At 30.7% G+C, this 13,034-nt stretch overlaps 2 protein-coding genes across 3 annotated transcripts in view; both read right to left on the reverse strand.

Moving 5' to 3' along the window:
- LOC130892774 (uncharacterized) overlaps positions 1-6,366 on the reverse strand; it is a 61,443-nt gene extending 55,077 nt beyond the window's left edge. For both annotated transcript variants that reach the window (XM_057798385.1, XM_057798403.1), the window contains exon 1: positions 4,112-6,366. The gene's annotated coding sequence lies outside the window, so the exon portion shown is untranslated. The remainder of the gene's footprint in view (positions 1-4,111) is intronic.
- A 282-nt stretch (positions 6,367-6,648) lies between these two features.
- On the reverse strand, positions 6,649-10,290 carry LOC130892767 (lysosomal Pro-X carboxypeptidase-like). The gene is made up of 5 exons (XM_057798373.1): positions 10,065-10,290; positions 8,217-8,399; positions 7,661-8,038; positions 7,239-7,593; positions 6,649-7,104 (listed from the first exon to the last, which is right to left on the reverse strand). Exons 1-5 carry the CDS (start codon positions 10,169-10,171, stop codon positions 6,682-6,684), a joined length of 1,446 nt encoding a protein of 481 aa, XP_057654356.1. The 5' UTR covers positions 10,172-10,290; the 3' UTR covers positions 6,649-6,681.
- Between the last annotated feature and the right edge of the window lie 2,744 nt (positions 10,291-13,034).

Consider the following 13,034-nt stretch of genomic DNA (forward strand, 5'->3'; position numbering starts at 1 on the left):
CAACACGACGTTCGGAAACTCTGATGAAAATCTCGTTCTGAGTTAGGATCCAATATCAGTTGATAGTCATATTATCTTATCCTGTATCATAGTTTCCATAAAGCACTATTGTCTTTTAAAAGCTTGACAAGTATCACGTATTTTTACATTGACACAGTTATCTTCGATATATAGGTATAATCATTATTCTTAGCCTTTGTGGTTTCTCACATGGGGTTATTACTATTGCTTATTTTTAGTAACTGAAAATTTCATGTTTTGTAATCAGGTACTAATTACCATTTGCGAATAATCTCAAGCTTTTTTCTTCATCTCATCTTATTGTTGAAATATTTCTCATTTTCTAATTTTTTTCCTCAGATACTTTATATTTTGTTAAAGTGTTTATCAATTCATATTTCAATAGAAGCTACCATTCTTATTACTTTTTGTTATGGTACTGATTATTTTTTGAGGCACTTTTTGGTTAATTTTCTGTTAACCTACTGCTAATGGCAGTATGCTATATTAATTTTTATAATTAACAGCATTTTGCTCCCAATTTCAGTTTTAGGTAACATTTATTGATAACTTCAAAGTTGTAGCTTTAATTGATAAAAAAACAGTGTCTCGTTAACATCAATGTTCTATCTTTTTGAACTTCACCTTTTTTCTTCTTATACTGTTAAGTTTATAAGAAATTAATAAAGAGGAGAAGGAATGTAACATATTAAATAGCCTGTTACGTTTATCGTAAAATATTTTTCCTATTCCGTCAATTAATTATCGTGACACAATAATCACTTTTGTACTATACCCAAAAGATAGTAGTTTGTCTATTACCTACTCCGTTCCATTAGTTATATCCAATTCTCGAACGCTTGAATCCTTTATTACTTCCTAGTAGAAACAATTATAAATCGTATAAATAAATAATGATGTTATTTATCTTCATACAGGTGCTAGATCTGGGCTACAAAATCATGGAGATCATAATATGATATTATCTGGACCACGGCAAGATAGATTTTTGAGGTAATAAGGTGAGTATAATTTTTAAAATGGGTAGAGGAAAAGTTATTGATGGAAAAATTCGTTTAATCATAATAAACTTATTCAAAAATGGAAAAAAGAACTCAGAAATCACGAAAGTTGTAAACATGTCAAAATGCAGTGTTCGAAATATAGTTCGCTTGTATAAAGCAAAGCAAATGGTTCGATTGTCCCTAAAATACGTAAGAAAATCGAAATTGTCAGACAAAGATAAACGAGCGTTGAAAAGAATAATTCAACAAAACAGACTTGCTAACTATGGTCAACTCAGTGTACTTTGGAATAATGCAGTGAGTAGGCGGGTTTTAAGATCCACATGTCACAGAGAGGCTCAAAAATTTTGATTTCGGATATACAGTTTAATGCATGTTTTTCTAAATTCAAATTTTCTTTACATAGGCCAAGGAAAAGCCATTATTGACTCAAATCCAAAAGAAAAATAAACTTAAATGGGTTAAAGAGCATAAAAATTGGAATTTTGAACAGTGGAGGTGTATACATTGGAGTGATGAGTCTCGTTTTGAAGTTTGCGTGGGTGACGATTGAAGTAGAGTTATTCGACAAAAAAATGAAGCTTTTCATCGAGATTTTTTGAAGCGGAAAGTAAATTTCCGGCAATTGTGATGGTGTGGGGCTCGATATCTGAAAGAGGAGTGGGAAAACTGCATTTCATAAACGGAATTGTCAATACTGAAAAGTACCTGGATGTTTTAGAAGAATCATTGTTGCCAACAAGAGAAGTAACTTTAACCGCTGGAAAGACTTTATTTTTCAGCAAGATGGAGCAGCATGCCGTAAGTCAAAAAAGGCCTTAAAACGGTTCTCAGACAACAATATTCCACTTTTAGAGTGGGTTTCAAGTAGTCCAGATTTATCACCAATAGAAACACTTTGGCACAATGAAATGAAAAAACAGTTGCGTGAAAATCCAGCTAGAACTGTCATGGAATTGAAAGAAGAACTACAAGAAATTTGAGATAATTTTACTCCCGAATACTGCCAGAATTTAATAAATACCATGCCTCAAAGAATTACGGCTGTTATTAAAAATAAAGGGGATGTTACGCAATGGTAACTTTTAAAAGTATGTTTAATGTTTAATTTTTTGATTACATGATTGGTTTTTGGTTTTTTTTGGTTTATAATTATAACGTATGTTAAGACTTGTAACTCCTGTAAAAGTATCTAAAATGTTTATAGAAAATATAAAGTGCTCAAAACGAAACAATTTGCCGGTTTTTAATAGCTGAAAAAGCAATAATTAGTAATTTTTTTCAATTGGGCCAACTAAAATGGGAGGAGGCTCGTAGTATTTGTAAATATATTTGCGAGTACTCCATTAGGCCTATTAGAGTAAATAGACGAAGAAGACAGCTATTCAAAGACCGGGATAAGTTTAATGTGGGCCTTTGAATTTCCACAAATGTAATGGCCGTGTAAGGAGCATACTGTATTTTTCTTTTTTTGTGCTCTTGTGCCTTAACTCTTAACTTTTTAATTTGTGGGTGAAGTACCAGACCTTCCAATAGGACTATCGAAATATAAAACAAGTAACAACTATAAATTTATTTTTTGTGATAACAATAATACGTTTTAAATGCAAACTGACTTGTTAAATATTATATTAAATATAGTTTTATTCAATATGTAAAAAAAGATAGTTTTGAAAGGTTTAGATGAAAGATTAAAAGATGGTGATCTCTTATTCAAAATAGCATAGAAAAACTAAAGAATATACAAAAAACCGGTATAATGGTAAATTTGTAGTAACTATGTATTTATCTAGGGCAGTATCGCCTCAACGGACACCTGAAGACGTTAGACTTAGCAGATATTGCTGCCTGCAGATTCTGTTGTGCAGAGAATGAAACCTCTAACCATATTTTCTCGAAGTATGAAACATTCCAGAGCCCTACATCTGGGAGCGTATGAAATGGAAAACGAATATATCTGGCTGCTAGAGTCATCCCACATTATGAACTTTCCAAGAAAAGGCAAATTAATAGATTAGCTATAAGCATTAAGGACCCCTAGTATCGCAGCAATAATGGTGGACACAATAGATTCTTTTGTGGTTTTTCGAATGTAGTAGTCATTTGTTTTGTTTCATTTCTGATATTCAAGACCAACTTTAGTTCAGTTATTTTTCGAATTAGCTCAATGGAGTTGTACGACCAAAACGATTACAATCGTTCGAATTGATACAACTACATTGAATTGTTTCTAATTTGAATTACATGAAACTGTTGTTTATATATATATATATATATATATATATATATATATATATATATATATATATATATCTACATTATTTTTTGTTCTATACGAAACTGTAGTTGTTAATTAAAACAATTGTTAATTACACGAAATTTATAATAGCAATAGAAAATTAAATTGAGATTAAACAATCTCATCCTGGATTTCATTTTTCTAGCTATTCATACGTCGTTACATTTTTAGTTCAATTTCTACATAAAGAGATGGATTGATTATTTTATCTTCCATATATACCTTACAGATAATAATAAACTCCTTTTAGCACATACCTTAACATCGAAGACTAGTACATAAAATGTGTTTAAGATTTTTATACTAAAAATATTAGATTATACCTAAGGAAAGCAAAATAGTACTTTTCGGTTCTTTAAATATGATTTTGAGGTAACGTAAAGAAAAACTCAATAAATGTAGCTGGTGTTATTTAGAAAGAACTGATTTAAATAATTTCAAACAATCTAGGTACCTACTCATTAGTAAATCCTTGAAATTTAATATGAAATGTTATCACTTCCTATTTCTTAACGAATTCTTCAAAAACTAGTTTCGGTATGCCGAATATTTTACTATATACATACTACATTAAATAAATATAACTGTTTATAATTACATAACTATTGTATAATTGGCTAAGTTGTCAATTATAAAATATCTTGGAATGCATTGGGATATCTGTGCTTTTATATATAACGTAACAATTGAAAATCCAGGTAAAAAACGATGTACCTATCATCAGATAGTCTACCTGTATTAGGTAGTTTCTACGTGGCTTAAGGTCACTAAATCAAATCTCACATACCTTACAAATTTGGAATTCCAGTTTAATTCTGACAAATGGGGTGTTGGGCTTGTATAAGAGCAGTTTCCTTATTGGTAGTTAGTCAAATTCGCAAATTTTTCGTACGCAATACACTACACAAATATACTAAGATTTTTGTAACGGCACAAAATACCAAGCTGGGTCGACTAACGCGGCGAACGCTGTCTCGAGAGCTGTTCTGAAGTTACGAGGCATTCGGAGGAGTGGTTCCCACCACTCCTGCAGAGCTGGCTTTACAATAATATTTTTCTGATTCGAAGGACTATTTATCTTAAGGATAAGATGGTACTTCCGTAAATTCGGCTCTGTTTATTGTTTGCTCCTATATATAGGATTATAAAATAATGCACAAAATTCATAAAACGTACAATGTTCATTTTCGAAAAAAATGTGAAAACGCGTCATTTGACAAATCAAAAAAATACGTCATAATAACAAATAATTTGAGTAGGAATTACATAAAAATAGGAGAAAACCAATAAAAATCAAGATAAACTAGGTTTTAGTAATAACTAAACTGTCTATTGAACCAAAACTATTTCTTACAGGAGTTGTTCAAACTGTGTACTGTTCGCTACACGATTGTGGACCTGATTTACAGATTTGCGATCATCTGCGCAGTTATATTCATTTCATGTCTAATTCGTTCCATTAATTCTTCTGAAATGTTTAGTAGATTAACATAGATCCGACTTGGTAAATAAAAAAATCAAGAAGGGTAAGATGTAGGTAAGTAGCCACTCTATTGACCCACGTTTTCCAATTTCACATTCCTTTAAACTGATTATTCAGAAACATTCGAACATTAAGACCATAATGAATATACTGTTTACACCACCACTACACCAACACTCACGATTACACTGTCTGACGCGCGTTTCGATAACCAAGCTATCGTCTTCAAAGACTGAAGTTTACCTTCAGTCAGACAGTGTAATTGTTAGGGTTGGTGTAGTGGTGGTGTAAACAGTATATTCAGTATGAATATCGCCAACGGTTTCAGAAATTCCATCATAGTTATTAAGACCATAATGTGGTAGTACTCCATCTTGTTGGAACCAAATACTGAGATCCAAGTTTTTCCTATTATTTGGATCCGTAAATACCGCAATTAGGTCCGGAAGCTATGTCATATGAAAATATTACAAATGTACAACAGCTGTTCGATTACTGCAATAGAAATAAGGACGACCGATAAATCTTCCCCCGACGATTCCTTCCCAAACAATATTTTTTTGGAGGCACTGCGTTTGTTATATCTGAATCCAGATTAATTAATTAAAACATCAAACTTTCCTTCGTTGCTTATTCTTGGTATCCTGATTTTGGAGCTTCGAGCATCTGCCACGCTACCCGTTTCATTAAAGTTGGCATTCATTCTGCATACTGTGCTTCTAGCAATTGGAGGTCTTTCAAAATGTGTTCTTTCAAATAAAGCATATGCTTCGTTATAGCTCCAATGTCTATCGCCGTAAACTACTATCCTAATTATTAGACTGAAACTGACAAACAGTTTTACCAAAACAATTGAAAAAATTGATGAAAAGAGATTTTTTTACTAGGTAACTTTAAGTTTTAATTATGCAGTTTTTTTCATGAATTCAAAATCAATTTTATTTAGTTTTTTAATTCTCTTATTTTAGCATTTTTAACGAACTTTGTACCTTATGAATTTGTGCATTACTTCATCATAGCTCTCTTTTAATTAAAATATATACAAAAAAATACAAGATGTTTACGAAATAACTAAACACATTGATTTTTGATACTAGAAATTCCGATGAGTATTTATAATTTTTGTTGCTATACAGCATGAGTTATATTTTCGATGTCCGAAAATATGTTTCTAAAAATTTATTTAACTCAAAATTACAATAATTTTATTATGTTGAATGATCTTTTTACGTCTTAATTTTAAGAATAATCTAGATTTTTCTTCATGTAACTCATGTTAATTTTTTGTAATAAGCTCACTTCCTTGGCTATTAATCAAGACATTAGTTCCCGATACTGGTGTTAAAGAATCATTTTAAGCCGGATGTTCGTCGTTTATAAATTTATTGATGTTGAAAGTTTAAAAAATTGTTGTCTGTTTTAGTTTTATATATATATATATATATATATATATATATATATATATATATATATATATATATATATATATATATATTTGATGACGATATGCCGGCTATTATAAACGACATACTCAGCAAAAACATTCTAAAGTCTGCTCCTAGAGAACCGTAGAGGTTCGTGTTTGATTAAATTGTATCAAGACTATGATTTTCCAAATGTGAGAACATTATTTAATGAAATTTTAAAAAATGTGTTATATGTCGAGAAAAAAATGACTCAGGAAAGTGTGCAAGCAGTTAGATATTTTTGAGAATACATCCAAAAACATTTGTAGAGCTAATGAATCCATGTTATCTTTGCTAAATTGAAAGTTAAACTTTCTCATATAATGTCAGCTAATGGCTAAAATCTACTTTTGAATCTGAATTTATGGACTGGGCTGCTATCAAACTGATAATATTATTTTATTACATCTAATTATGGTTTCTTCTTACAATATCAACATGAGGTCTATTATAATATTTCTGAATCCATTCCTCAATTTTATGAATATGATATCTTCTTACGTCTTTCACGTCCCCTGTGTCATTATCGTTTTTTCCCCTCAGATCATAATGATGAGCTCCATCGGGTATGAAAACTGCCCTAACATCATCATTAATATTTCTTAGAACACCTCCACTTGACCATGGGTCTAAAAGTCCATTGCTAAATATTATGTTAGAAGCAGCTTCAATTTCCTTTCCACCATATTCACGTATTGGCACGTTTGGGTCTCTCGGTCTAATTTTGAATTGCTTATAACAATCATCTGAATATTTTTGAAAATCCCAAGATTCGTTCTCAAACATGTCTAGATCTGTAGAGCACATTGGCATTATCATATCAGTGCAGCTCTAAAATTGAATTATTATTTTTAAATATGATAAGCGATTACTTGAAATGCTGGTCGAAATTTCGGAGTTTTAATCCAAAGGAATTAAGGATTTATTTCTCAGCGTTAGGAAATACTCTTTTTGGTTGAACTTACCTGGAAGAACCATCCATTTTCACCTAAATTCGTAGACGTTTTATTAATACTGTTACATTTTGTTTTTCCTGTATAATTTGTATAAATCTGTAATGATTCCCCAATAGCTGTAAGATATCCAACATCGTCCTTCCATGTTTGATTGTTCAACTTTCTGCAAAATTCCAAAATTGGATAGGCAGGCAAATCAGTCAAAAAATTATTTGCATATGGATAGTTAGCCATGGCCATATTCACTAAAATTTCAGCCACCCATTCAATCAGGCTTTCAACAGACTTGTCTGAAGATATTGGTGTACATAATTTCCATAAAGACGATATATTTGTTTTACCAGCTGGAGTTGCTGCAAAGTTTCTATAAAATTCAATTTATTAGAAAATGAGAAAGCTATAACTTTTTCATTATAGTTATTAGAACTTACCTTACAGTGGCCCAAACTTTTTTGATAGTATTGGTACATTTATCAGTACCATAACTGGTGTAAACTGTAGTAGTAATTCTATTGAAATTTTCACACGGTGTCAGTCCATTAAACTGCCAAATAGGTGCTGAGCTGGCAATTGATCCTAACACAGAACTTGGATATCTCATCCTGATCCAAGCTGCCAGCATACCGCCATAAGAGCCACCAAATGCGATTACAGGAAGCGGTTTAAAACTTTTTGAATTAATATAGTCATTCTGCAACTGTTCTATTAAATAAACGTAATCTGCCAGTGCTTGTTGTGATGATAAATATCCTAAATTTTCAAGCGTTGAATAAGATTCATTCCCAAACGGTAGAGATTGTCCGTAGTACCTTAAAAATAAAAGAATTAACCTAAGAGAAATGTTATTATTAAAATGTAATAATAGATCTAGTACAGGATTATAAATTGCCCTTATTAGACCGAAGAACAACTTATTGTTAAAAAAACACAATAATTTATTAATAATTTGAAATTATTTACAAATTTTGTTACTATTTTCAAACTCACCTGTGCTCTGCAAATACCAATAGTGCATTGAATTGCGGTGCAATGTCAAACATAAATCCTGTGTTTTGTGCAAAATTGGTGATATCTCCCTCATTTCCCGTATAAAAGAATATTGGGCCTCCTATTTTAAGATACGTATCATTAATCAAATATCTTAACTTGAATATCGCATTTGAAGTGTAGCTAAAATATGAGGAAACACTTTAATAAAAAAATTATTGAGTTTTTTTAAAACTTGACAGTAACTAAATCCAGAGCAACACATGTAATAGACTACCGAAATCTAATCGCAGAATTATGTATAATATAATGGGGCAACCCTTCATGCAAGTCACAAGATAAATCTATAAATGGAAAACTATAAGGAAGCTTCATCCTTACAAGAGGAAGTAACATGGTATTAAAGACGTCGGAAAGCATAGGAATAGGTGTGAAAACGCTAGAATTATGCCACAATTTTCCAAACATAAATAATGGAGATTCACTACTATTTGGAAATCTTGGTTATAGTGGAGAAATTGATGAAGTCAAAAAAAAAAACGAAATAGTTTATAATAGAACAATTGATATAATTCTCCTCAAACCTGATAGGTGAAGACAGGAAAAGGCCATAACTATTGTGAGTCCGTTAACGGAGCTTTGTAAGCTCAAATGATAAGGTTGACAAAGGATTCGGTAATAGGCAATTCAAAGCCATTGACAAAGAACTGTAAGAAAAATCTAGTCTATAGTAGTAGATCTGAAAAGGACGCAGTGGAAAATGCAATATTTTTTTTTTTTTGAAGGAGAAATGCGGAATATGCCACATGTCGTGAAATATATCAATCAAATTAAAATAGTGAGAAATAATCAGCTTTTTCCGAGGTGACAACAAGAATCCATATATCTATAGCTAGTGAAATACTGTATTCAATCGTTTATGGTTTATCGGCGTCGATCAGTTAGAAAACCATTACATTAAATGTCACTTCAATGTTGTATCGAGATCTGTTGGTTTATAGCTCCATTTTTTTAAACCAAAACTAATGCCAATCTTATGTGTGTAGACTCATAAAGGAATCTAAACAATCAATTTCTCTAGACGTGATTAATAGTTTTTTCCAATGACTTGTTTATTTTCACCCTAAATGGTAAAATTTTGAACATAACTATATAACCCAGTGAAAACTTCATTGTTAACACATTAAGAGTTGTGATCTTTTGACTGCTAGCGCTTGAATTAGTTTTCATGTACCGATAATATAGGTGACTAACTCCATTTTTGATTTGTACGACTTTAGTATAGAAAGTGTTTAGAAGTGATAAATATTTGCCACACACGCAACATGTATCCTTTTAATAATTTAGTGTTTAATTTTCAGATAGCATTCCAAAATTGTATACAAATAAAGGGGGACAGAATTTACAAATTTAACTGAAGCTTACAAAAAATAATTGGGTTTATTAAATTTTAATCTTTGTTGACTAGATTTTGGGTAGTAAGTGATATTCTAGTTTTCAATTTTGTTAATAGAACGTAAGATTTATAATGGGAAACATTTTAATTCTCTCTTTCAATAGTCAATACCATATTACCATATTTCCTTCAAAAATTATTAAAAAAAAACTAATTTCCAAACAGAAGAGACCTAAAATCAAGAACATTTAGATGCATTACCATATTACCTTGAAACCTTAATAGCTTAACTCAACTTAACATACATTCTCCCGATGTTTTCAATAACATTTGTTCCTCACTCAATACTATCAAAAAAACAAATTTATTTTTCAATTATTGTGACTAGTTTTTGTTGTTATCTACTATTCATTATAATATTAAATCCAGTATCTTCTTGAATAAAATCTTACCTGAAATGATCCAGAGGTACATCAATATAGTTAGTTTTAAATAAATACTTCCCTTCGCTGGGTACAATAATAAAAACACTAACTATCCATACCACTTGGCAATTCATTGTTGAAATAAGAAAGAGCAATGATAATTGTTATTAATTTCATCTAAACTTTGACCTTTATGATAAAAAAATTATAGTATAGTTAGATTATACTTGAGTCTAGGCTATATATAACAGCAATCACTGTTTGAATATAAATGTTATCAAATAAACCTCGTTAACATATAACCTGCTTATTTGTAAACTAGCCGTTAATTATTTAAATATATATTTTAGTTGTTGTTTAACAGTCTAATATGACTCTATTTTGCATGAAAATAAAATGAACTATCAATGGTGTCATTCTAAAAATTATCATCATAATAATTTGGAGAAAAAGCAATATAAATAAAAAAAAAATAATATATCACCATACACTCTCCAGTAAAATGAGCACATAATTTGTTATTTTAATTTATTTTATTTTAATGAAATTACTCAGGTTTCTTCCACTGGCTTAACTTTGTTGGCGCCCAATACGATTGAAATTAAGTTATTATTCATAATATTGAGAAGGGCTTATCAAAATTTTTTACTGTTGTAAATTCAATCAAATGAATGAAACTGTGAATTTTGTGGTTCTTTCCTAAATATTTGTGTCATTTGTTTCATTTCCTGCCATCTTATTCATCGGTTTTCTCCTGCCATCTTTATTTTTTTTTTCTTTCCAACTCCTCCTCCATGACCCTTTCTTTTTTATGTAAGATCATGCTTCATATCTCTTCCGTATTAATCGTTTTTGTCCCATTCGCTACTTTTTCATATATTTTGGTTTTTATTCGTTTTAGTGTTTCCTTTTTGGCTGGAAATTACTGTGTTTTATTTGCGTTGAATAATCTTCCTGTTGCTTCAATTATTTTATTTATCTCTTGTTCCAGTCTTCTATCTTGTGTTAGTGTCATGTCAACGTATTAAAAGCTTTTGACCTGCTCTATCTTGATTCTTCTATCTAATATGTTTTCTCCTCTCAGCTGTTATAATTATCTAATATATAACAAAATATTTTCGAGTATTGTTAAAAGTTTTAAGTACAGTAATTACGAAAAATCCAATGTTTATTCTAAATAAATATGACAAGTATTGAAAAATTATTCATAATGCACAAATTAAAAGTATTAAACAAAAGAGGATATTAACAGCTTTTATTGAGTAGTTTCTCAGAATTATACAATAATTAAATCACTAGTTTATTAAAGACGCTTTTATTAACTTCACCTGTATGTGGGTTTTGTTTGTTATTTTGTTTGTAACTCTCTTTTGTGGGTTATTACTGTTAGTATATCACACCAATTAAATTGGGTTCGTTAGCCAAGCGGGCTCAGGTGTCAACCTCTGCATTCGCCGGTCGTAGGTTGAAATCCCACTCAGGCTGTAAAAAAAACGTTTTTGTTTCGGCCAATTTTTTATCTAGAAATTATCACTGCAATTTTCTCTTCACATCAAAACAAATTTTACAACTGTCTATCCTCTGTAGAAGATTTACTATACTACCTACATTTCACTTCCGTGGACCCTCTGTTTATTTATAATACTAATGACTAGAACTTAAAGGAAAAATAAATATATGAAACTGAAAAGTGAAAAATAAATAATCTACTTAAAAAGAACTAAAAAACACGCCATTAAAGCACTTTAAACTAAAAAATGAAAAATAATTGTTTTCTACGCTCTCAAGTCACCTTTGATTTTGACTTGACAGCGCATGAATTATTTTGAATTTAAGCAAAAATTTTATTTGTCTCAATGTAGTAGTGGCTTTCTATTATTATTATTGTTAAGATAGAAAGTGAATATTCCGGGTTTGATATATGTACTCCTGAAGAAATCATAGAAAAGGCAAATGTGGCAACATTAAATTTGTTGCCGGAAACATCCAAAGAAAACTATTTAAAATAAAATAACAAAACTTTTATAAAATATTGTGCTATTAGCTATTGTAAACTAAAACAACCGAAGTTATGAATGATGATGTAGATTTAAGTAAATATGCCAAATTAATAGCATTTTTAAATCGGAAATCGGTTGGGTACAAATATAAAACATTCTCAAGAGAGGAAATAAACAAGATTCCATTGAATGCTCAAGACGATAAATATTTAATGCTTAAGAGATATAGAAATGCTTTATTGTCAAAAAATTGTTACAATTTGTAGAAAAAAACTTGTAAAAACTGAAAAACAAACAAAATAACTAAATAAAGTAATTCTGTAATTGGAAAAGCGCAGGGCCGGATTAAGATTTAGGAATTAAAAAATCCGGAAAAATTGACAAAATAATATCAATACGTTAGATTTGTGGTATTAAAACATCAAAAAATACAGAATGATTTCCAAATGATGGTGCTCTCTTGGACCTGGGGCCCGGGGCTATATCCCCCCCAAGCCCCTAGCTTAATCCGGCCCTGGAGAAGCGTGCTTACAAATTAGACAAACGGTTTCAAAGATGAATGAGGATGGAAGAGTTAGAATTTTAAAAGAAGTCGCTGCAGTGAGCAGTGAGCAGTCCGAGTAAATATCCAGAGTTCTCTTTTGTAGTTTGAAGATTCGCTCAAATTGAGACGTACCACACGTACCCTAGAAGGGAAGGGCAGATCGGAGATGCGACTCAATAAAGGCATAATAAACTATTAAGGAGGTGGTTAGTTCAGTTCTTTGGAAACTGATCTCAGCGCAAAAGAGGGGGAACTTAATTTAAGACAGTAATATATAACTCTCATTTCAAGGAATTATCCTCAACAAGCCCTAAAAATTTAATAAAAAAGGCTGCAGTATATTTTTATAGGATGAAACTTTGGCTTTAGAAACATTGAAACAGAAACTGCTCCAAGGGGTACTAGTGTCATCAGCAAATAGACATATTTTTCCACTGATGTCTAGATAGGCAA

This window comes from Diorhabda carinulata, chromosome 1 (genome assembly GCF_026250575.1).
Source record: "Diorhabda carinulata isolate Delta chromosome 1, icDioCari1.1, whole genome shotgun sequence".
Lineage (NCBI taxonomy): Eukaryota > Metazoa > Arthropoda > Insecta > Coleoptera > Chrysomelidae > Diorhabda > Diorhabda carinulata.